The sequence below is a fragment of the Podarcis erhardii genome (genome assembly GCF_964252035.2).
Source record: "Podarcis erhardii genome assembly, chromosome: 2".
Classification (NCBI taxonomy): Eukaryota; Metazoa; Chordata; class Lepidosauria; order Squamata; family Lacertidae; genus Podarcis; species Podarcis erhardii.
The window spans coordinates 50,960,797-50,988,036 of NC_138498.1; the positions used below are offsets into that span (position 1 = coordinate 50,960,797).

The 27,240-nt window shown below is 40.3% G+C and overlaps 1 protein-coding gene across 6 annotated transcripts in view; it reads right to left on the bottom strand.

Annotated features, from left to right (window-relative positions):
* HTR4 (5-hydroxytryptamine receptor 4) overlaps nt 1–27,240 on the bottom strand; it is a 159,854-nt gene that overhangs the window by 71,659 nt on the left and 60,955 nt on the right. For all 6 annotated transcript variants that reach the window (XM_081852146.1, XM_081852149.1, XM_081852147.1 and 3 more), the window contains exon 2: nt 23,033–23,092. In XM_081852146.1, coding sequence (XP_081708272.1) covers nt 23,033–23,043 — 11 coding nt within the window. In that variant the 5' untranslated portion in view covers nt 23,044–23,092. The remainder of the gene's footprint in view (nt 1–23,032; nt 23,093–27,240) is intronic.

Genomic DNA, 27,240 nt, shown 5'->3' on the forward strand with positions numbered 1-27,240 from the left:
CAGGATAACTTCATTGGATATAACCTATTATATTTGCTCGCAATTTTCCATTAATGTAAAGTCCATTTCATTTAAAGTGGACTGAAGAAAAACTAACTTTACAACATACTCCAATATTTCTATGACTTCATCTATAGGACATAATTACGTAACATTTCTTTATTTAATTTATTTATGATTGATTGATTGATTGATTGTCTCTTCAACAGGCAGCCTGACTCATACTGGCAAGCAACCTATGCAACACTGCAGTGTAACAGGATAATTTTCCAGACAGAAAGGCAGTTAAGGTCCATATGATAGCTTAGATTAATATCCTGGGAGTTTAAATGCAGAACAAAAGCCTACAACACTGCAAAGGGCTAGTGTAGTGTGCCTGAGAATATGGACTTTGGACCCCAGAGAGCCAAATTAAATAACCATCCCTGTTAGGACCTCATGGGAACTGAAAGTGTGTATGTTTTCAATCTATATTGGGGTATTCAAATAATTCTGATCTGCACACAAGGATTTATTTTATACAAGAATGATGGAAAATGCACAACTTTTCCAGTTCACAGAATATAAAGGGGAATTTACAGTGAACAACCAAGTAATTGTAGCTACTAACCCCTTAAAGTAGTAATTCAGAAATGTAATTTTATCAATTCTCTAATAATTGGATAACAGTTTAGTTAATTTGGTAACTATTTTCACTAATACACAATACGTCTTGTATCTATGTTGCCTAACATACATTTGCATTTAATGGCTGATATCTATCAGCAGAGGGATTGGCCAAAACAAAGATGGACCCTGCAGTCAGTCAGTTAGTCAGTCGGACACACACACACACACACACACAGAGAGAGAGAGAGAGAGAGAGAGAGAGAGAGAGAGATGCCTGCACACACTTTTTCTGCCAGTCAGAGGGAGCACAGACATCTATTTCACACACACCGCATCTCAGCACTGAGTGAGATTCCTCTCCACCCAGTTCTATGATGGAGAGGAGTGTACCCCCAAGATGCTTCCTCTTGCACATTGCCACTGCAAACAGGCCAGGATGTTCCTAAAACAGAAAGGATTCACTGAGTGTTCTGACCTGCTTGCAATGGTAACATGCAAGAGGCAGAAAAGGTGTCATCACAGATTTTGACACCACTGCTATCAAATTGTATAAGAAGGCTGGCAGACTAGGCTTACTTCTGCTCAAAGGTAGAAGGATCACGTTCCCTGACATAAGTGTTCAGCAGGGCCTAAGTGAAACAGTCCACAAAGAATGGGCAAATCAGGGAATGGGTTATGTTAATTTTTCTATCAGGATCTCATTGAATCTTTAACACAATGGCTGGTTTTAGGGTAGCATGAGCAGCTTGGCTGCATTAGCCACTGCACTGCAGGGGGCGCCACAACAATTCTGTAGAACTGAACACGAGAGGCAGGGGGTGGATGCCGAATTTTAACATTGCACAGGGTGCTGCAGAAATTTGAGAGTCCCAAAAGCCACTGCTTTAACAGGTAACAGAAGATGGACAGTTGCCACTTTATACATCCCTATATCTACATGATGGGTTAGCAGATGAATTTTCTGCCGATTAAATAATTCTTACAGTACAAGGCTCTTGCTAAAGAAAAGTTAACAAGGTTAAGCCATTGTCAAATAAAATACATTATGATTTAAAAATAAATAAATCCTTGGTACAGATTTTATAATGTGGAACTCCCAATAATTTCCCCCCTTCATTATATTAACCAAGATTCCACTATTGTTGGGCCAAGCCCCCATGTTACACTTTTATTATATTTGTTCAGGCACTAAAGGAAAAATTGTACTGAAACATTTTTTCTCATACCCACTCCTTCTCCCTTTACTAGGCCAGCCACCCATCCCAAGGCTTGTTTGTCTACGCCCCCTCTCATGTTCTAGCCAACTCATCTAGAGCCAAGCCAAAAAATTCAGAATTTGATAACATTTCCCCATTACCACAAAAGAGCAATTTAGCCAAATATTGTCTGAATATTCTTCACCACGGCTATAATGCAGCTCCTGTGCTTCCAAGAACCTGTTGGATAATTTCACATACATGCCAAATGGCACCTTTGGTAAATGCTTCCCCATATAACCACCTATAAATAGGATGGAAAGTGTCCAAAGGCCGTTTTCATTCCGCTCCAGCCTCAGAGCTGAGGTTCTCCCTCTTTGTAACTCCACCAGCCTTCGCCACCACCACAAAATCTCTTTGTGCATTTCAACATGCATTATTATTGCAAAGAAAACAGCACAAACATTTTCTCTATTAGAGGCTTCAGCTTCAAACATCCTACAGGTAAGCCAGTGTCAAAACTTCAGCACTGAAAATAATGAGGAAGGGTTCCCTTCTGGAAAAAAAAGTGTACTTAATTAGGCAGATCTGTCTACTGAGCATGGTACAACTTCAGCGAGAGGTAATTACAGCTTCAGCAAGTAATACACTAGTGGCTGATCAGGCTGCAACCTTGTGGCAAGTTGTCTGTTTCAGTCAGAGCTGCTGACAAGCATTAGTGGTTCCAGTCCAACTTTTTGACACTCGCCGAAAAGCTTAGCTTCGGGTCACTGCCTCTTGGTCAGCTAATGAAACGAGTGAGTCTGTTTTTGGCAAATACATTAACTTGACTTGGGCATAATTCAGTGGCTACAATTAGCTCAACCATTTTTTCCTCCAGTGTTACCTTAGAAACATGACCAGAACAGCTAGTCATTCCAGTCCTGTTTATAACTAAACTGGATACATTTTACAATACAGTCAAACCTCGGTTGTCAAAAATAATCCGTTCTGGAAGCCCGTTCGGCTTCCAAAACGTTCGACAACTGAGGCGTGGCTCCCGATTGGTTGAAGGAGCTTCCTCCACTCAAGCGGTAGCCACATTGGACGTTCAAATTCTGAAAAACGTTAGAAAACTGGAACATTACTTCTGGGTTTTTGGCGTTTGGGAGCCGAAACGTTCCAAAACGGAGCCGTTCAGGAACCAAGGTTTGACTGTAGCTACAAACTCAGAATCACTCCTTCAAAGCTTCAACCTGTTACTGGATTTCTTATGCCTCTGCACAAGCCACACCAAATGAAAAAAGCTGTGATCCACACTTTTACTTTTACCTTTTTTTTTTACTTAGGCAAAGAAGGCATTAATTTTTTTCATATTAATTCAGAAAATAATTGCAAAGTATACGGGAAGTATATCTATTCAATTTCTTAGAAACTGGAAGGAAGCTTGGGGAGAGGTTTTCAGCACCTGGGGAAAGGAACATAATGGGCAGGTTCATAAATCATTCCTGGCTTCATAATGCATGGTTTATGAAGCTGACAATGAGAATCAGGCAGGGCCAGGTACTCCTCACTCTTCACTCCTCTCCCATTACACACCAACTTCAGTGTGAAGATCCTGTTTTGTATTATATTGTCAGCTAACAAACTAGGAAAATAAACCAGAATTATGTTCTATCACCATCCTTATGCCTCTCAACTATGGTGCAGGATTAACTACAATAATATGGTGTCAGCAGGACCAGAGGAGCAGCACCTCTCTGAGACCTCTGGGTATAAGGCAGTATATAAATTCTAAAAAATAATAAATAAAATAAAATAAAATTGTGGTCACGATCCTCTTGGCACATACATGGATGCTCCCCAAAAGTCATGGTTTAGCTTAGCATTTCATCTGAACGGGGTCCCCCCCCCCCACAGTCTCAAATATCTCAACACTGGCAAAAAAAAATAATGACTGGTTTTAACTAGCAGGGCAATCCTTGTGATCTTATTGTAAAACAAATACCCAGTAATAGTGAAATATTACTCAATGTCTAGGCTGGAGAAAAAGGAAGGTATTGAAACCAATTACATCCTCAGCCCAATTTTCTGGAGTTTCTAGTTTTGATTTTGTAGTGTATATTTCTAGTTATCATAACACTGATGTCATCTGTACTCCGTAGTGGAGGAACTGGTATCATGATAACTTAATCTGCATTACAACAGCTCACTGAAAAGGAAGAAGAAAACAATGTCGATTTAGATCGCATCTGATGTGAATTACTCAGAGCTAAAGGGCACAAGGTACGGTAATTTTCCTTTTTGGAAATTCAAAGAATTCTTCCACTTATTGTTCATGATAGCTCTGCAGATGGCTGCTGCACAGCTGGGGAAGGTTAGGTACTTGCCAAACGCACAAGTTGAGGGGGGGGGCGGGAAGTGTGATGGTGCCAGTTTTGCTAGAACGATAAAAAAGGAAGGGGCAGTCCTTTTAAAAACTGGCTACAGGTTTGTTCTCCATAAGAGATTTAAAAGCAGCCAGAATCAAAGACTGTAGTGATCTGATGTTCCAGTTTGAGAAAATGGAGCACACTAGCAATATTCATTGGTGAAACATAATTTCATGCTTCATGTTGATCATCACTGTGAAGCAGCACACCTTGGAATACCAGTCACTGGGGAACAACAGCAGGAGGGGCTATTGCCCTCATACTCTGCTAGTGGGCTTCCTGGAGGCATCTGCGTGGATTCTGGGGAAAACAGAATGCTGGACTGGATAAGCCATTGGTCTGACCCAGCAGGACTCTTGCGTTCTTAGAAGGAGCACCAGAGGATAAACTATAGCAGTGAGTTTGCCAGATCGTTAAAACAGGAGAAAGGGAATTGGATTCAATTATGTTTCAACGCGGGTGGCGCTGTGGTTTAAACCACAGAGCCTCTTGGGCTTGCCGATCAGAAGGTTGGTGGTTCGAATCCCTGCGAAAGGGTGAGCTCCCGTTGCTCGGTCCCTGCTCCTGCCTACCTAGCAGTTCAAAAGCACGTCCCCCAGCGGGAAGGGAAACAGCATTTTGTGTGCTGCTCTGGTTCGCCAGAAGTGGCTTAGTCATGCTGGCCACCTGACCCAGAAGCTGTACGCCAGTAAAGTGAGATGAGTGCCGTAACCCCAGAGTTGTTCACGACTGGACCTAGTGGTCAGGGGTACCTTTACCTTTACGTTTCAAAGGTAACTTGCTGAAATAAGGTTGATTCAAAATATTTTCCAAAACCCTTAAAGGGAGGCCTGACTTGAATAATCAGTAGAGAGCATCAGTGCTTTATGAATATCTGATATTCTGATAATTGGCAAGAACTGCCTCAAACCACCACAGGTTCTCAGACTGCATGGAGTCACAGGCATAGCGTCACATAATTTAATTTCCCTGGCTGAGTTTGATCAGTATACTACCCAATGGAGGACATTTCCGTTATCTAGCACATTGTAAAGCGAACAATATCTTTTCCCAGCTGATATCTATTTTTCTAGACAGGATCAACCACACTGACAAGTTCAGAAAACTTGGTCAAAGTGAAAATCAAGTTAACATAGTTATACCCTCTTGTGCCATCCATTTTAAAGTTTGGAGAAAACAAAAAGTGAGTTCTGCATGAAATCCTGACCACCCCCCACCCCCATAGCAATAGAGGAAAAGAGATCATTAAAAGATTTACACTGTTGACAATGGAGAACAAAATTTTAAAGATCTACAAGGCATCAATGAACTATTTAGAAGGATGGTAAGGCATCAAGGAACTATTTCAAAAGAGAAGGGAAACATCCACAGTAAGAGGAAGAATTATAGGCATAATAGCAACAGCCAAAGAGAGAAGGAAATAATAAAATAAAACAATGATATAAATTGTAGGGTTTGGGGTTGTTGTTTTATTAAGCACAGCATTGTTTATACTCACTTGTGCAAAACAAATTCCACTTACTAAACAAATAAAGGAGAGTACTGCCTGGATTGCAAGGGCCTTTCCCATTCATTTAAAATCCACTTCCTGCAATGTCTGAATTACAGGGTAACATTAAGTTATTTCTTCACCCAAAAACAGTGTTTTATCAGTTAATTGCTTGCTTAGAGCACTGTGAGAAATTCAAGTACTTTTTAAGAGATATGACATAGTCATTAGTCTTATTTCAATGCCAAGAAGTTGGGTGAAGGTATCTAGACAGGAGCCAGTTTGACAGGTGATCTGGATGTCAGCCTGCTGATTCTTGCCTACATAAATATTATCATTTTCAGACTCATTTATAAACACTTATGCAAGGTATTCAACGTTGCGTTATGGCAACTGTTCTGTCAGAGCAAACTTTTCAGCTTGCCAGGTAGAATGATCCCCCTTTCCTTCTCATCTAAGTCCATTATTTCAGTGGGTCTACCCTCTTAGTTGGAGATGACATCTAGTTTAGATTCTGAGGCCTGAGATGGTAAACCTTGGTCTGAGCTGTGCGATGTCAGGCTAGGGGGCTCACATAGTTGAATGCTCCTCCACACACACATATAAAACCTTCCATACAGAAAATGAGGTGTCAGGAAGGTGGACGACAGCTAGGTTCCCTATCCAATAGAATGTGAAAGTCTTTTCTTTTGTATGGAAAACCATACATTCATATGAGCCCTAGCCTGCAACAGTGCAGCTTATACACAGGTTGACCATATCAAACAGAAATAAGAGGGTGTTACTGTCGGTCTTTAGCTGCATTCCTTCTGGAGAATAAATCACTGAGGCACCACAAGAACTGTTAGTGCAAAGGATGATTAAAATAAAATTAGAAGGATTGAACTGGCAGATGGTGGTAGAAGAAACTGTCAAGAAAATATTGTGCTTCTGGTTGACCCCAAGGCATTTCATCAAAGGAGAACAGACTATGGTGCTGCTATTAATCTAAACTTGTGAAAAAAGACAAATCATGTCACCAGATAGAAAGAGGATTCAAACGCTTAAAATTATGTGAATATATTGTCATGTAGAAATTAAATGCACAGAGAGGGAGCGAAATCACGCATGCACCTTCCATGCATTGCTCAAGCCTGTTCACAAGGATGGATCAATGCCTGGGTGTTGGGAACAAGGCTAGTGGGCTCAATCTTGCTCCTCCATGCCTTGTTTCTACACTGCATAAACAAATAAACAAATAACATAGCTAAATTTATACAAATACTGCACAAATTGGGACTTGGGGAGATAAGGGCAGAATCATACCCATTTGCACAGGGCACATGAATATATATACATATATCATCTTTCACTAGGGAGATAGGTTTGCAATAAGTAGATAACAATGAATAATTGCATTTTTCTTTTGAAATACCAGGCAAATAGTGCTAACATTTATACTTAAACAGGTTACAATTGAACAAAGATTCTTATTCAGTTCCACCACTCACAACAAAGGAGGATAAAAGTGTCATAGTGTAAGTCCCCTATCTCCTCTTTTCTCCCACCTAAAATATAGTTGGATGCCTCCAATGCAAATTAGGGCTGTGTGTGGGTGTGTTCTGTGGTTGATATGACCATGATGGTCACAACAGCAACAATAAATAAACTACAATGTGAATTAGGTGAACTAATAGAAGTTATATGCATTAATGTCAAGCAAACAGCTGCCTCACTCCTGGAAATCTGCAATCCTAGTTGGATGGTAGCTGTTATGCTTGAAGCAATTAGTATATGTGCATCATTCTAGTGACATAAGCATGATGTTCTCATATTGTTCACACATGGCTATTTACATACTGTTATGAGAAAATAGCTGTGTAAAGGTGGAACTGAACACACCAGCTGGGTAAGGGAATTGAGAAGGAAGGAGAGACTGATTGTCAGCAGCACAAACTTTCAAAATATCCTTAGGCAAACCAATTCCAACCAGAAAGGGCTCATCCCTTGAGTAATGCCTAGAATTCAGGGCCTGCCCTCTTTTACTAGCACAGACAGGAAAGGATGTCTGCATTTTGCAAGCAGTTCATAAGTTCATCTGCACTATTTGCTTCCAGTTGCAGTTGGTGAGGCAGACATTGTCACTACTGCAGTAACTGTGAAGACAAGTTTCCCAAGGTAAAGATGGAAGAAGGGAGCTGCTGAGTCATGAATTCATGGGACTGTTAGGGAGCAAAATACAGACCAGACAGTCATGCATGCATAAACAGTCATGGGAATTACATGGTAATCCCTAACAAACAATTTATTGGGAAGGTGCAAGGAACACCAGACATCAAAATCCTTACAAAGGACCTAAGCAGAATACATTAAACAAACAAACAAAATGTCATAATGCAGCAGAGCTGCCTTCCCTAACCCGGTGTCCTCCAGCTCTTTTGGTCTCTAAATCCCATCTGTCCCAGCTAGCATGGCCAATAGTCAGGGATGATGGGGTTTGTAGTTCAAGCCATCTGGAGGGCTCCAGGTTGGGGAAGACTGCAGTACAGGCTGCTAACAGAACGAGATAGTCTTTTATTTTACAATTTGTGTTTCTATCTCCATTTGATACTGAGATGATATACAGCTTCTCTTCATTAATGCATACGGTATACGCTCTCACTCCACCCACCAAGAGATAGAGAGAAAGAAAATCTCACTTTGACCAAGAAAACTTGGTCAACTTTGTCACACTTTTGACAACTTGAGGAAAATCCTCCCCAAACTGCTTCAGATCTCGGAACTCTTAGTTTAGCATCTGCTTCCCACTCATAGTATTACCGAATTGCTTTCTTTACTCCCACAAATTTGCATTTGCCATAGCCAACTGTTTTCCACTATTGGCCCATTCCTTATTTTCTATGCATCTCAATAAGATTTAAGCATCATGTCCCATAATCACTCTGCTGCTGTTCACAGAGATGTGTCCTACCCCATCTTAACCTCTGAGCTGTGTTCACATGTGGGCATTCATGTGGATGAGGGTCACTGTTTCCATGTATACATATAAGGACTTTCAATTTTGTACTTCTGAAATCTCTCAGTGACTTTACTCCGCAGTACTATACTATGCAGTGCTTTATGGGACATATTTGTTGTTGTCTCCTCCCCTCAATTAGTACCTCCCTACCCAATGTAGGTTCCAGAAACCTTAAGGTCTATGGTGGGGACATGCACAGATCTTTATTTAGCTGTGCACACACCTTTATTTTATTTTTTATTTTTACAATATCCCAGATATGCACCAAAGAGCAATCAAAAAGTGTGTGTGTCGCTCCAAGCTAGACAATTTGCAGTCTCATGAAAATACTGCCGCTTCCTTTCCCACCTCTTCTCCTGCCTCCTACCCCTGCAAGGGCACATTCTATTTTTAATACAGCTCTTTGAGCTAGAGCAGTTCTGCACTGAAGAGCTGTTTTAAAGATACTGTAAATGTGCCTTCAGCAACAACCTGTGGAAAAGGGCAGGCTGCATCGTTTCCTTTGGGCTGATGGAAACAAAGTGGAAGTAGGGTATGTGGCAAAAGATGGGATCCGGCAAAATGCCACCCACCACCCATGTCGAAACTCACACAACACCCTTCAGTGTATCCTCATTTGGGTAACATGCAGTTTTATAATGGATTTGCTTCCCTTATCAGATTATCTACAGATTGGGGAAAACTAAATTTAGCTGAGAGAAAGACTGGATTGCCACCTGGGATGAGGAAGACATCGTATGGAAACAGCAAAAGGAGACACACACAAGCAACTTCAAATCCACATTAAACTCCAGTTTGGATGAGCCCCTTGGTCCATGCCAAGTGGAGCGCTTGTCAAAGCTTTCTTGTGAACTGAAGCTGCCTGGCATTTCCTTGCCCACCTTATAAAAGCAGCCTGCCTGCCTTTCATTCTTTCCTGTTTTGTTTTGTTTTTTGTTGTTGTTTTTTGAGAAAAAGGACACTGCACAAAGAAGCCTCAATAACAAACGTAGCAATTAAGTAAGGTAACTTAATCAAACACCAGACCATGCCTTTGAGGAGAACCAGCACTGAGGACCCAGAGTCAGGATGGTGATGGAGTCTGCCAGTGTGCCTGCAAGTACCACCTATGGTGCCCATAAGATGTCTCAGTAAACATTCTCTCAAAAAACTACACTCCCCAAGAAACTGTTCTCTGTTCCTGCTTGGGCTGCCTGTCCTACATTGAGCATGCCATATTAAACATGCCTGCATTTAATTGGATGCCCACTCTCCCATCAGTTCTGAATACAGAGGTGCAAAATGCTTCTCTCTGTGGGTAACCATAGCAATGACTGATTTAGGTGCCACACACCCCATGGGGTGGCTGATGGGGGACAGATTCACAGCATTTAATGGTCTTGTCTGTTTTTCTGCCCTTTTAGATGTGGAAGCAATTATGCCACATCACTGTGGCAGCCGTTTTGTAGTATACCACATCCCCAGAGCAAGCATTTTATGACTGTTGCCTATGATACACTCTCAAATTTCCAGATGTGTCCACTGGGCCCAAAAGATTGGCAACCCCCCGTGCAGTGGTGAGAGAGTTAGATGGTGTTGGGTAGAACCAGGTCCAAATCCACACTTTGTCATGAAGTTCCCCAGGGAACCTTGGGCCAGTCATTGTCTGTCAGCCTACCCTATGTTACATGATGGCTATGAGGAAGGGTGGTGCAGAACCTGAGATCCTCAGAGGAAGGGAAAGGCATAAATACCACCTGTGAACAAATATAAATGGTACTAGAATATGGAACTGCTGTACTGAACCTATGTACAGAGGCGTAGTTTCAGAGCATTTTAGTCACTTGCCTAAAATGTATGTATGTATGTATGTATGTATGTATGTATGTGTGTGTGTGTGTGTGTATGTATGTATACAATTCTGTCAGCAAAGAATGTATTTCAGAAACTCAGTGGTACTAAGTGACAATGACAATGTTATCAGCCTAGTTACTCTGTGTATTGTTGAACTTTCTGCTCAGTTTCTAAGGAAGCACTTTATAGCAATATATTCATCACAGACAGCATCTTTCCAAACAACTCCACCAACACTTAATTAAAAGAATTGTAAAACCCAACTTCTCCAACTACTGCAAGTTAATAACAAGCTAGTGCACAAACAGTGAGATTTTATCAGATGGATGCAGACAGCAATACAGGGCAAAATTTCAGTGATCCATTTCTACCAATTCTACCTCTTCGTGTCACAAAAACTCTCATTTTTAATTATATGGGCGATAAACCACTGAACATTCCAATTATAAAAATACATATCTATTGAACAATTTTTTTTTCAGATGGGAGCCTAAATTATTGCAGAAAAAGTGACAAAAGACCTTGAATGGGGCAGATACTGCATGTAAATTTTAATGTGTGTCTCTATGTACATTTCATGATACGGAGAGGCGGGGAGCCTAAATCATAATATGGATCAATTTATCTTCATCTTAATCTTGAAAAGAGATTCATGTTATTTTTCCATTAAACCCTCAGCTTGCTCATCATAATCAACCTCCATGGCTATATAAACACTATACATTTAAAACATTTCTCATCCAAAGAATCCTAGGAACTGTCATGGACCCCTCACAGAGCTACAGTTCTCAGCACCTTTAGCAAACTACAATTCCCAGAATTTTTGGTGTATGTGTGTGAGTGTGTGTGTGTGCGTGAGTGCGTGCGTGCGTGCGTGCGTGCGTGCTTTAAATGTATGATGTGTATGCAGTCTATGTTAACTAAAGTGAAAGCCATATTTGGGTAACAACCTATTCCAGAGAGATTAGTAGAGAAACAAGAGGCTTTAGGATGATGATCCTTCAAAGAATAATGGACTAAAATGAGCTGTATTGAAGAGGAAGCCAACTGTAAATATTATGATCCCAACAGAGGCCAGTCAAAATCATCACCCCACACTCTGCTTCATGAGGCAAATGCAACAATCTTTCTCTTACTATGTGCTTTCCCCTGGTAGCAGAGGTGCAGTAAGCCTGCAAATATCAGGGATGGAGGGAAACATGGAAGGAAGTAATAAAGGCCACTTTAAACAAGCCAATTTGGAGTTCAATAGGCCACAACTTCATTTATTACAGATATATTATGGTCTTGGCTTAGGCATTGGGTGTGTATCCTGAATCAACCAACCCAATCCGCTGGTTGAGTGTTCCTACAGGATTGATTCCAGGTTAAGGACCATCCCAAGACACACATCAAATAGAGGTGGTCCCTCAGAACACTGCTGGTGAGGGGTCCGAGGACTGTCCACCCCCATTTAGGCATTTGGACAGAGGCAGCTCTACTGGATCCCTTTAACATGATACCCTAGTAGTATGAAGTAGGGGCTTCAGCCTACCCCTTATGCCTGACTAAGGATGCAATACAATGTCTTATCCACCAACCAGCTGTGACAATTTCTATAAGGTAGGCAAAACCCACAGACAGGACCAATTAGTTTGAAGGCAAATTCCTCCCTTGCCCTGAATACAGCAACCAAATATATCTACAGCAAGGTCAAAGAATAGACCCTACCCACTCACCTTTGAGTGGGGTGCACAACCACATTATCAAGGGAGCGAAGGTGAGGAAGCCTGAAGCTGCTATAGTTATAGCCTATTGAGAGGGTACCAGGTTGGAAGGAAAATGCCCTACACCAACCCCCAAACCTCTTCTACAGTGACTTCTGAACAGGAACAGATGTCATGTTTCCTAAATAAGATGCAAATTAAGTAAGCCTTAGGGACAAAGCAATTGTAGCCTTTTTGAAATTGTTGCAGTAATCCTGGATAGGGACACATGGCTGGATAGTGACACATTGCAGTAATCCAGGTAGTGACACATAGCTCTGTGTTAGTATATCACCATGGAGAGGCAGACAGAACTGTGTTCAACCTGTACTATATTCTGATGAACAATACAGTTGGACAATACAAAATAGTTGGTTTCTAAACCAACTTCCAAGTGAACAAGTACCCAGTTGTATGCCTCACAAAGATACTCCCGAAATCAGCATGTTGCCATGCTCTTGCCAAGTCTTCCATTAGCAACAGTGGAAGTGAGAACCAGTTTTGTTCCCCATAACTCAAGTCTGGGAATTCATCCAGGAAACATTAAAAGTTGGATACAGCTATCTGTGTTTGTCCCACACCAAAACTGTTAATGAGAAAAGTACACAGAACAGATCTCTTGCTAGCCAAATCAACAAACATATAAGACTGCTTGCTTATTTGTTCAACATCCCCTGTGAAGAATTTGTCTGATTTGGGCATAGCTGATACACTTTCTAAAGCAACAGTGGGGAGTTCTGCTGTGATCTGATACAATCTGGAATGTGTGGGTTGGCAGAATTTTCACTTTTGCTATGAAGGAGGGAAGAACTAATAACGACACCTCCACACCAGAACTTGTTTAACTGTAGTGTGCCCATTAGCCATTGTTATCACACTAGGAAATAATGATTAATAGATGTTAACTTCTTTCCCCCACCCCACCCCAAACTGTATGTGGGGGATGCTTGTGAAGAGAATAAAGATATGAAGAAATAATACCACTGATTGTGTTTTGCTCTGCAGTTAAGAGACATGGTGTGGATTCATTAGTTCAGAGTTGTTCTTGAATACCTTGCTGCAATATTTTAGAATTTGGCAGTGTGCCGCCTGCTGTGCTACAATTCTAAGAACAGGTTTTCAAAGACTGATCTGTAATCTGGAAACTCAGTTCCTTGTTATTTGAATTTCTCAATGCATACCTAAGAACACCATCCTAAAATGCTCTCAATCTTTATAGAAATCACATGCCAAAGGTGTGATTATATTTCACTACAGCATACATTGACATTTAAGACAAAAACAGCACAGTTAGGCTGAAAATTTCAGTGATTTGCACATAACTGTCTCCTGCAATAGACCCAGAGGTTTGCCCAGTCCAGCGTGTCACTTCCAACACACAATGCCCAATGGTCAGGGATGGTCACATTGTAGTCCCAGCTACATCTAGAGGACTACTGATTCCCTACCCGTGTTAAAAATGTCTGTTATATCTAAAAACATTGCCAATTCCATACACACTGGCCCAGACATACACTCTCCAAAGTGCTATGAGGCATGCATTAAAGTAAAGGTAAAGGGACCCCTGAACGTTAGGTCCAGTCGCGGACGACTCTGGGGTTGTGGCGCTCATCTTGCTTTACTGGCCGAGGGAGTCGGCATACAGCTTCCAGGTCATGTGGCCAGCATGACTAAGCCGCTTCTGGCGAACCAGAGCAGCGCATGGAAACGCCGTTTACCTTCCCGCTGGAGTGGTACCTATTTATCTTCTTGCACTTTGATGTGGTTTCGAACTGCTAGGTTGGCAGGAGCAGGGACCGAGCAATGGGAGCTCACCCCGTCGCGGGGATTTGAACCGCCGACCTTCTGATCAGCAAGTCCTAGGCTCTGTGGTTTAACCCACGGCACCACCCGCGTCCCTGCTCCTTAATTCTTCTCAAGGTTGGATTTTAATCTGAGGAGAAGAAAAATCTCAGCTCCCATCATCCAATACCCTAAATGCCTTCCCTCCTTTTCCTGCTATTCTGTCATTCCACTTACCAATAGCAGTGCTCTAGCAACAGTAGTAGCAAGCCATGAAGAGAAGACTTTGCCCACCCTTCTCTTGAGCACCAGACCACAAGGCTTTGTACAGACCCCTGCACTATAAAGTTTTCACAACATTGCAGGAGCACTTGATAAAAATTCAGAACCCTGGCATACTGCAAGGCCTTGCATGTCAACACACAGTAGAACACTGTGTACCATAAACTAGAGTAGGCATGGCCAAACTTGGCCCTCCAGATGTTTTGGAACTACAACTCCCATCACCCCTAGCTAACAGTACCAGTGGTCAGGGATGATGGGAATTATAGTCCCAAAACATCCGGAGGGTCAAGTTTGGCCATGCCTGAATTAGAGAGTGTTGGAAGCCACCAACCAGATGGGCAAGGTATAAATAATAAATTATTACTGTTTTCAAGTCACTCAGATCCCTCCTCAAAACGATCCGAAACTTTATTATTGGACATGTCCTTTTCCGTCATACTGATATGTATAAACAATCTAATCATTAGGATAAAATTCAATTAGAAGTGGGTTAATCATTTGAATTATGCTTGCTACATAAATATACTAAAATGCACTGTGGGGCATTCCAGATTTTTTTCCAGGCTTAGATCTGAATGTCACCTTGGTTAGCGCCAATCAACAGGAACATATTTCAGTTTTTGCAAGTGGAAATACTGCCTAGCTTAGGAGACCCAAGCTTGCTGCAACTTAACTGTCTGAGTTGCAAATTAACAATAATGTAAAATAAAATTATGTTTCCAAGGCCCACATCAAACATTAATATCCCCCCCCTTGCAGATAATAAACTGGGGGAAATTGCCAGGTGAGCATAAGGCGGATGCTAAGTTGAAGCTCCTGTACCAAGCAAGCAAAGAAATTGTTATTAGCACATCCCACACATTATTTTTAAAAGCATATAATCGCTCCTCTTAATCACTCCTATTTAAAGACTTACATTCTGAAAGGCATGTTGGCTTTTGCTCCAATTCCTGCAATACATGGTATAGGAATATGCAGGCAACACAGGGCAAAAGCTTAACCTAAATTAACCAGTTGCAACTCACAAGTGGTTTGGCAAACACTGGTCTATGCAACAATGTATATCTACCAAAACATACGCATGGAAACAAATCTCAACCAAAAAACCCCTCAACCACAGGCCCAGGTTTTCAGAAATTACTAAACTGAGTGAGATGTATAGCTTGTAAAATCAAATACAGTACAAATAAGCATAATTACAACTGTTGCTTTTTATTAAAGCATCATTGGAATTTTGAGATAATCTAATTTTTAAAGTTCATCCTTAGTATTTGCCCCTGCCATTTTGAAACTACCTTAATATAGTTCCAGTGGAAACTCCATTTTATTCTGACTGGAATATAGCAATAGGTTTTTCTAAACCTTATCTGGGAAAAAAAGCCATTTAATAACATCTACCCAGTTTTGAATTAATATCTTGGGTTGAAAATCTAAAATGGACCTACTTATGAATAAACCTCATTGAACATGCATGAGATCTTGTCTGCAAGTCTTAGCATTGTTCCATAGAAGAACCCAGCAACCCAGGTACTCAGGAGTTGGTTGTAGTAAACATTAGAGCACCTCATTGATGAAGTGGAATGCTATAAAGAGTATTTATTGTAATAAAAAAACTGTATTACTGGGCTTTTTTTTTTTTTTACTTGTGTCACAATAGACAAAAGGGCATTTTTTTTCTGATATACTACTTCAAGTAGCAAATGTTCTTTTGTTCTGTAGGGATCCTCCAATTCCACATCAGACATAATATTTCCTCTCCCTTTCATACCTCACATTCTTTATTATAAGGTACATCAATACAAGTAAAAAAGAACAAAGCCTTGTAGCGTGCACTGCTATTATACTGAGTTGCTAAGCAACAAGTAGTCCATTTTGAGGCTAAATGAAGGACTGGTGAAGCTATGAGAATTGTAAATCTAGATGGCATCTGAAGATCAGTGAACCCAACGAACACACCCTTCCTACACAATGCCCCAAACACCTTTAGTGGGCTAATTGTTTTTTATATTGTGTTATCAGTGGGCATGGTCTTTCAAGAGTATAAGACAAGTTATCTGCAACTCAACAAAGGGGAGAGAGAGAAAAGAGTGAGCTTGTTTCAGTTCTAAATTTGCATTTGGTTACAGTAGGTAATGGCGGGTATTAGGGAATTATTACAAAGGCTTAATGGATACAGTAGGTTTGGAGGACATATTTGAAGGAAGCAAGAGAAGCGGTACCACGTGGATTTTCAGGGTTAAGACATCTTATTTAACCTATGCAGGTGCTCTTCACATGAAGCCTCTCTATTTTTAGTGTTTAAAAATGATATCTACAGTATCTGTACTGCACTACTCTGTAAACTGCATGTGTGCTAGACCAATGAAACAACTGAAAAACAATTTAGGCTGGGGCCTCTTACCACAATTAGCCCTAAATTGAACCCAGCTTGTACACCAAACAGCACCGCTAAATTAGGGATGCACATGTTCAAACTACTTCAATATTCACAGATGCCTCAAGTGATCTGCAAGTTTTACATCTTCCTTCACCATTGACACAGTCTTCTATTTAATTCACCAGCCCCCTCCAAAACTGAAATATTAATTTTAGTGATGTCAGTGTCACTGGTCTATTTCTTGTGCTAATATGGCACTCTCATTTATCACTGTAGGTGGTACTTACGTTTTATGTAATTACAAAACCTCTTGCCATTTAATGATTTATACTAAACTCTACATTACTTGACACATAGCAGTCTATAGTTCATTACTATTTTCTGACCTCCTTGAAAGAGTCTCTGATCAAAGCCCCTGCTTCATTCCTTCTAAATTATCTGTTTTTCCTAGGATCCCATTAAAGACATATTAATGCAGTTCAATTTAGCACTTTTTTCTGCTAGTGTTTTCACTAGTTGCTTGCTGTTATAGGTCTGTATTGAAAATAGCAATAATTTCACCACTTCTGCATTCCTAAGGAGCTGTTCCTTATGGGACAAAGAATATGTGGGATGAGTAATGGGACATTTTACTTACTGACATTATTGAATGAAGCGGTGAAAAGTGCGCTAAAGGGCAATGAAGACTAGACTTAAAAAAAAATGCTCCAGGAAACCTCCCTTCATCCCCAAAAGATGTCACAGCATAACTTGAAACATACTGCAGTGACTGAAAGATGTATAAAAGAAGGGGGATATTTGGTCTACTGCATCAGAGATAAATGTGCAGAAAGAGACAAATTTCCCTTATGCTTTTCTCACCGAAGGTCTTAATTTTGCCTGTCCATCAATCATGTTTTCTGGCTCCTGTGGATTTTGAGGAGAGAATAAGTCACGGGTTCCCAAAGTGAACAGGTGCCATCTCATGAACAGGTGTCATCTCAAAAAAGACAGAAGTGGCAGGTACTGTGCTGAAGGAAGATATACCTGGTATTTGAAGTAGCATCACAATCCTGGACTGGTGCATCCAAGTGAATTGGGACTGGCAGGAAGAAGGAATACAACTCAGGAGCATCAAGAGAGGATCTAGTATGTCCAGGCCATTATGGACTTGAGAACTGAAGATCTTGTGGGATGGTCCTTTGAGGGTGTTTCCCAGATACAAATGACAGACAGTTGCCTGAACAAGTGGAGTGAACAGTGGAGGTTCTTCACTATCCCATTAGAGGATGGTCTCTCATATCCAGTGCTTTTTTTCTAAAAAAAAATGTTTAGGGGTACTTTCATTTTCCTACTCATACTGAAATACTGCCCCTCAATGAGGTTCACAAAATGTTTAGGGGTATGTGTACCCCTGTGTACCCCCAGAAAAAAAGCACTGCTCATATCAATGGACAGCTTGTACACTTGCCCTTTGTGATCAGTCCTATGATAGATCACCTTCAGGCAAAATGGGAGCTCTGAGTCAGGTTACTAGGAAAACACTCAAAATGGTTGGGGAACATTCTCCATTGGCAATATAGAACCTTCCAGCATCTTAATCTTTTCAGGAGCTCTTTGTTTGGATGTCACCTGACTATATAAACTTTTCACTGTTCATAATGCTTCTCCATAGCTCTGTTAAGATAACTAGAAGAATGTCTGGGATTCAGCAAAGTGAAACACCTGAAAGCCTATGGAAACAGGGCATGTGAACAAAAATGCTTTCTCGCCATATCTGGCAATGCTGCACATTTCATTTTCTAATGATTAGTTAAAACCCAGTCTGATGTTGGGATGCTTTTGCCTAAGTGCACTGGATCCTATCATCAGAGCTGTCACTCATTTCTGCACGTGCACAATATGGGCGCTTCAGTCTAATTGCTCATTCTGTAAACCAGCTGCCCAATTTACATGCAGACAGATCCACACTGGATTCTAAAATGTCACAAATGCACACAGATGTGGTAAACACAAAGGCATATTAAATTGTCTAAAAATCATCAAGTTGGTTCATAAATTTTCTTCTTTTGTCCCTCTTAATGTCATATTAATCTCCATTATTTGTACTTGTAAGCTATTAATGCTATTTTGGGCTCCTTTATGTTTAACTCTCTCGTTTAAAGTTCTGTTTTGTGAAGATGTTTAAGATATGGAAAAGCTGTTTTCACAAATGTTTTAATCTGCCCTATAGATTTTACAAGTGTCTTGTTTTAAGTTAGAGAAAGGCAAATGTATACAGACTACATCTATGCAAGTTTAACACCACTCAAACACTGGGAACATTATATTTCTGTCTTACCATCATTCTCGACAACTGAGCAACTCTGGTGAATGTTTTTAATAAAGTAAGAGCCACATAGTAGGCAGCCAGAATATAAACCCAAAGCTGGGCCATGTAATACTAAATTATAATTTAGCATCATGTCCAAGACAGGCCTTTGGAGTATCTGCATTCTGTTTTAAACCAATCATAGTTTGTTGTTTCATCTGAACTGAGAACTCTGGGTGGTTTAAAATATGGTTTATTGAAATAAGTCAGGATAAGCCACAGTTTGATCATGGCTTGTTTCAATTAATCAAGTATACCATACTTTTGTAATCACTAATACAGCAATGCTACCAAAAAAATGTAACAAAAAATTAATCTTGTTAGCAGACTAAATAGATCTAGCCTGACACAAAAGAGTATTTACATATATTAACTGCAATTATTATTTTTTAATTTCCAGAAACCCAGTAAGATAGATAAGGAGAGGGAAATTATGTTAATAGAAATATTCTTCACAACCCCCATAGTCATGAAAACTGGAGACTGCTTTTCCCTCCTGTTCTATAGAACAGAAAAGGAACAAGATATGAAAAGGGAGCTGTCTACCTGTGCCAGTCCAATAAACAAACTACTCCCGCAGAGATCTCACAGTAATCTAACAGGATTGTCTAATATTCCTGGCACAGCAAACTCTAAATTAATTATGTACAGCTGGACATATTACTTTTTCAGTTACAAATTACTTATATGTTCAAAAAAGATTTTTGAACACATTTGCAAAGGACAGAGAAGAAATAAACCCTATTGCCAAGATGATGTTGAAGCTAACAAAACAGTGGGAGTAGAATTTTAGTGGCCTATATTTTACTTCATACAGACATCAAATCACTATGGGTAGTGCCCAATTGTGGTATCCTGTTTCTACAATGGTCTTCCACTTGTGCAAATGGGGCTTCCCCTTACTCTCCTCTTCTTGCAGCACGCACCCCCCCCCCCAAAAAAAATCTGCTATTGAGGGCAGGATATCCTTCAGATCAGATTTTGTGAACTCATGGGGAGGGAGAAAAGATGGGAACTTCTATTATCTGTTAGAGTAATGCTGGCTTTTGCCCTATGTGTAGCAAACACATTGGACTAAGAACTGTACTATAGAGAGGTAACAGGTTATTATTTTCTCCCTTTTTTATAAGATCTGAATTTCTTTTAAGATTTGAGAGCACTTACCTGTTGCTAAAATTTGTACTCATTATTTAGAAAGATTCAGCAGTCATGTCTTTTCTTAATGAATAATTGTCTCTCAGAGTAATTGCAGAAAAACAGCACCATATCAGGAAGATCTTCAAACAGTTGTTTCCTTAAAGCAAATCTAATCTGATGCATTTCAGTCTAAATAAACAGAATACCAATGCTATTCATTTGTTCATTGGAACTACCACATTTACTGGAAAGAATATAAGAGGAAGCAGGACTGGGTTCACCCAGTCCATGAAAATCTGTTGTATGACACAGCTGGAGAAAAAACTTTCCTGTGATTAAACTATGAAATCTCTGTTTGTGTTATCTCCAGATTACAAACTTGCATATTTAAGTTTCCCTTGTGTGAGTCATTAAATGAAACCTTTGTGAAGCTGAAACTTATTTTTCTAGATTAAAAAAATATATGATGACTTCCACATAGGTATCAGAAAAGAAATTCAGTTCAGATTGGATTTACAGTTTCCACACTTTCTGAAACAATATGTAAAGCAGAACACATTCATTCTTCAGAATTCACCTTTCTTTGAATCTGGCACTGCAGTTTTCCAGGCAAATCATGTGTACAAAAATGAATTATATCCAGGAAAAATGTGCATTAAAATGCATATATTATTGAAAATAACATACAAAATGCACTGTATTAGGAAAAATGCTTTGGAAAAATGTGTACATTAGGCAAAATTGCAAAGAAAAATGTGCATATAGGGGAAAATCTGCACTAAAAGCTCATGAATTTTCTTGAGGGTGTTTTTTTTTAAAAAAAATCACAAACTTGTAAAATTGTGGAGAACTGAATTTAAGACTGAAAAAATGAGCGAGAGAAATCCAAATGGACAGATTTGCTCATCCCTGCTTACACACCCATCTGTACTAACAGGGCCTCAACTTGTCTCCTAGACACAGAGAAAATTGCCAATATTACCCAGACTTGTACTGTTTCCAGTACAGTGTCTAGACTGGAAACATTGCAGTTTATAATTAATTGTAGTCCTGGCATAGCTCTGATTAGTAACCCATGTTTTACATATTCGGTATCCAAAATCATTTGTGATATCATTATGATATCCATTTTTTAAAAGTTAGATCTAAAACTGGCTTGCTTCTCACTTTTCAAGTAGATATTTGTTTTTACATATAAATAATAGTGTGATTCAGAGCTCATGACGAAACACATGTTCTTACTTGAACCATTTTATTTCATTTAAAGGAGTTTCAGTCTCATCTTTATAATTTGTATATCTAGAGAGTTTGGGGCTAAAAAGGACTGTGGGCTGTCCACAGGCTTAAGGTTCTATGATACCCATACCTGCCCCCAACCTCTGGAGGCACTAACTGAACCCTCAGCCAGGCCAAATAGATGAGGCATTTTTGGTGGTCTGGGTTGCTTTTGCAACTATTGAGGGCAGTTCTCAAGAGAAATGTTAAAAGCTGAATGGCTGGATGTTTTCAGCCAGTTAGCATCAATATATTTTGCTCCAGTTCCTAGCTATCTTTATATAGCTTTTACAAAAGTTCATAATGGTATATAAATCAAAACTAAATCAAAACTAGCCTGCTCTCTCTGCTTTTCAGCTCAACTTTTCTGTATATTTTATTTTAGCATCAAACCTGCGTAGATGCCACTAATACAAAACCTAAGTATCAATCCTGATTTGTTTTTCACAAACACCTGTTCTGCTGCCACAGTGTAACCAATGCATTTCAAGAGTGTGTCCTTATGGTTGTTAAGTAAGCAGTTAAAGCAATTAAGGCTCATTCAGTTTTAGAGCATTATAATTGAAAAATAATTCAAGAGAACCCATTACCAATACAGGGGTGGGGGTGTACACTTACGCACGCACACACACACACACTAATGTTGCTGTGTGGAGTACTTCTATTCAGGGTTCCAGAGAAGCAGCTATGGCCTTGTCTAGGGAACTCCATTCCATTACTCCACCATTTTCTACTTCCCCTCCCCACCAAGAGCCAATCAGCATTCAGTGCCTATTGAGCATGCTCATGCTTCATTGAACTTCCCCAGGAGGGGAAGCTAAATATCTTGTTTCCCAAGTTTACCAATACATTTTCTCTGTGCACGAGGAATGTTGATCCACAATACAATAATGAGTTTACTATCAGCGTATGGAACATCATATTATACAACATATCAAATGAGGTGACTTGAGCATGCTGCCATCTCAAATTTCTATCGGGACCAGATTAAAGGACTCAGATGCAGTTCCCACCACCCACCCACTACCTTAGCAGAAGCAACCAGTAGAATAGCTTGGGTGAAGCTCTGCTGCTCTCCTGGCTTCCCAATTCCATAGATGGCTACTACTGCTTACTGAGAGGGAGAGGAACAGGGAGATGACTGCAAGGTGGGGTGGTGAAGCCAATCCAATGCTAATGCTGTCATAAGCAGCAGCAACCTGCATTGTTGGGAAGCCAGGAGAGCAAGGCAAGGAATCACTGTGGGCTTATTTACAAGGCTGCCCACTGCCTCTGCCTTTTGCAGGGCATCAACCTTCCACATTTGCAGGGAGGTCCTCAATTGCTTGGCTCCTCCGCAATGGTCATACTTAGGGCTTCTCATAACACTGTGGGGATGTCTGGAAAGCAGCTCCCTCTTTGTGCTTTGCTATGAATGTCCCCTTAGTTCATATTACAGACAAACAGAGGTATTGGGAAGAAACCACACAGACTTCGCAAACATAAATTAGTATTGGCCTCCTAGGGCTCAAAAAACATAAAAGTTACTGCACAAACATTTCCTACCTCACATCCATCACAGGCAACAGGCATGGAAAACTGGGAGTTCAGCATCCATAAGTGGTCCTGAATTGAAAACAGTTAAAAGGGACAATGATTATTAAGGCACTTGGCATTTCATATAATTCATTCAATGTGTTTTTGTCTAAAATTCTTGTATAGACAATCTGCTTGAAAAGGGGGGGGGGAGCAGTTTTTAGCAAATGATTGAAAATGATACAATTCCTTCTATCACACAGAGCACAGATGGCCCACTTCTCATCTCTCAGCTGCTTTAGGCTTAATCACCCAGTATTCTCCGGTACCGGTTCCTTTAAAAGCCACTCATACAAATTGAAAATTCAGAATTTAAGCTATTCCTTGCAGTTTTCTCTCCAGGCCATATAAAGGAGTACCTTTCACCATATCAGGCAACCCAGGCCCTTTGATTGGCAGAGAGGGCTCTTATTCGTGTGCCACCAGCGTGTCCTGCTCACGGTATCAGGATGAGGGACAGGGCCTTTTCACTAATTGCACCCCAACTGTGAGATGTAGCCACACACAGAGATGGCTTCATCTTTGATGAGCTTCATTCTCCTTGGTAAAGCTCATTTGTTCTCCCAGACTTTTGGAAGATCTGGCTAAGTTGAATTTGGAAGTGAGGATCATTTGTGTTACGCTGCCTGTGGATTTTGATTGCATTCTGTTTTGATTGTTGTGCTGGTTTTTTATCGTGCTGAAAACTGCTTTGGGGGTCACAATGCGATGAGCACCAATCCAGACATTTTATAAAATAAATGGCAAATAAATATCTGTGTGCAGTGAGCTTCATCTTCTTTGGCGAGATGTACTGCAGGAAGCTTGTGCATGTAGTCTAGAGTGCTGGAAATAGCAGCCATAATTCTAACATCAGAACTAAGGGATACATCTATCATCTTCCTCATGCAAAGCTACCATATTTTTTCGTGTATAAGATGAGGTTTTTTATTATTAAAAAATGTTGCAAATTGGGGGTCGTCTACACGGATAGTGCAAAGGGGGGATGGGTGATTGGTGCTAGCCAATCCCCCCCCAAAAAAGCTCAACAACTCTGGGCAATCCCCCCCATGGGGGATCGTCTTATACATGGGGGCGTGTTATACACACAAAAATACGGCATGTGGCACACAGACAATCTGATGAGAGGATAAGTATACATAGTATGAGACACTGCTTCATTAATACTTATTCCTTAAGATAAAATTAGTCAACATTTTTGCCACCATATAGTTCAATGTTCATTGTTAACTTTCAAACAATTTAACATTCTGCCACTTAAAGTTGACAATTTTCGTTGACCCAAACCAGCAACTGGTAAATACAGGATTACAAATTTCGCATAGTTCTATCCTCAGTGAATTTACAGGTTAGGACCCAGAGTCTACAAAACAGATAGAAATAACAGCAGGAGTCTCATATGAAAGCAATATGGAAAGACCTAATCAGCGGCAGTATTATTCTACTTCCTTTTCAACTAATCATGCCCAGAAGCTGCATAAAATCATGAGCTTTTAGTTTATGTATCAGTCTGATTTCCCTCTGTGTAAAGGCAAATGAGGCTAATTGATTTCTGTTTCCCATGCTCATTTCCCCACAAACACCTGCTTTTATTAGATTTACTCATATGTTGGATCACACCAATAATCATATTTATTTAATTCAGCAACCGTTTATTAAAAACAAACAGAAATATTTGCTCTTTGGATAGTCATAGTAACAGGGCAACAATCCTTCAGTATTGCAGGAGTACTAATGATTTAAAATGAAGTAATTAAACGAGTGCAATAGTCTCTCAGTGCACACTGACCCCAGCATAGCTCCCTCTTGTCCATTTTTGAGAGACCAGGTCCAATAAGTGGCATGTGGTCTTTAACTAAAAATGCCATGCCATTATCTATAAAAGATTGGTTCCAACCGTCTGTGAAAAGTCTTTCCCAGGGAGTGGGCCTTTTTGTCATATATTTTGTCATATATTTCTCTCAAAGAAAAAAACTCCAGCGTTAGTTGTTACCATAAAAATGTGGACTATAATACAGCATTCATCCTTGTACTGATATTTGGCAAATTGCCCAATTTCCTTCCAGTAGCTTTGTGGTGGTGTAGGCTTTGAATATCAACTGGGGAACGGGGAATAAGGGGTGAACAAAACCCAACAGAGCATTGTGCCCAACCGCCACAATGCAGAGCTATGGAGAAAAATATATTATTCCCTGTATTACGGAGCAAAGCTAGGAACTGTTGTAAGCCAACAACAAATGTTGACTTCCGGGTTAGCGCGAACGGCTAATGGCGGATTCCCTCCGAGCTCCGGAGGGAATCGGCTCTACTGAGGACGGGTCTTGCCGTGCCGGCGACACGGGGACCCTCAGAAACCGCAGGCGCGGAAGCCTGCGGACTTGGTGACTCGGTGGGCACCTTAAGCGCCCTCCCCGACCCACGAAGAGCCTTTTTAAAGGCTGCGGAGAGGGTACGGAGAGTGGCGTGGTGCTGAGAGTAGACCGCTACCTCAGTGGAGTGAAGCCGCAAGCCATGGCCGGAGAGCGCTGACTTTCTTCCCAAAATTTGGACTGGATAACAAAGGACCCGTGAGTAGTGGAATTTGGACTTTAAAAATTTTATCCTGTGAATTCGGCACGATCGGGGGATGTGTTAAAGGGAAGTCCGCACCCCCTCTACTTATAGACGATTTAAAGCAAGGAACGGAGAATTAAGGCGGAATGAATACTGTTTTGATGATTTAAAAGTTTTTCACAAATTTGATAGAAGAAGATTTTGTGCTGGAGAGAAAGGGAATTTTGGAACTTTGTGTGTAATCCCCCCCAAAAACCCGGGAGTGTCCTATTTGGGTGCCGGAGGAAGAAGTGAAAGGAGTTTGACAGCTGTCAAAGAAGCTGTCAAACGGGCGGACAAAGTAAAGAATTTTGTTATTTAACAACTCTTGGAATTAAAGTTGATACATTTGGACTGAGGCGATTGGAAACAAAGTATTGATAATAACAAAGTAACAGATTATTGGAAAAGGACTACTAAATAACTGAAAGCCCCCTAGGGGGAATTAGTGACATTACAATGGCTGCAGAGGGAAAATTACTGGCGGAGATAGAAAAAATGTTCTTTCTCGTGGGAATCCTGCAGGAGCAGAGTATGGCTTTGAGTAAAGTTTTTATGACCTTGAATTCTGAAACAAACAACTCTGCTGAATGCACAAAGGAGACGCATGATAAAAACTCTGCAGCTGAGCAGGAAGAGATGCCTTTGGAATTGACAGAGAAGAAAGAAGGAGTGCAGACACTACAAGTGGAAAATATCAACCAGGAATCTGCATTGTTAGAGTATGAGCAAGAAGACCTTTGGATTACAAACCTGCGAAAGATGAGAAAGAAGAAGAGAGAAGTCCCTGGAGTACTTGGAATATTAAAACTAAAAAGAATAAAGCAACATGATTGGGACTTTCCTCTTGAGTATGGAAAACTAGATGGTCTTTCGCAGCAAACACTCTTTAACATTCTGGAGGAAAGAAAATATGATGTGACTCTGACTGAACTCCTTCGGGGTCTTAGGACCAACAAAGAGGACTACCAACATAGTTGGCAGAGAGGGACTGACAGAGAATCAGACGCCTCGGACGTGAGGAATCCGGGCTAAGAACTATTTTTTGTTTGTTTTTTTTAGACATTTGTCTGGGAAGGGACAGAAACCGGGGCAGGGGGGGGAGAGAATAGAACTATAAAATGTTTTGTTTTGTTTTACTTGGTCAATGTGACCTATAATTAATATAATAAAGGGAAAATTTGTGGAGGGGAAGTTAGATCGACCTTAAAAAAAAGAAATTAATGATTATAAGAGAATTGGATAAGTTGAATATAGATAAACAAAAAGAATTTAATTTTTAAAAACAATATGAATATCTTTAAGAGGTTAGGTAAGAACTTGCTGAATTAATTTTGGAACTGGGATGTAAGAGGAGGGGGTGGGGGGAAGTCAATGAAAGTGGGTAAAGAAAATTAGGGTATGTAATTGTATTTGTGTGTTTGTGTGTTCTTGTCTTTGTGTGTGTGTTTGTTGTTATAAAATGTAAAAACCCAATAAAAATTATTTAAAAACAACAACAACAACAACAACAACAAATGTTTTACTGTGTTGATACAAAAGGCCGCCATCAAAGTTACCCTTCTAGTTTGTGCTGTTCCACTGCC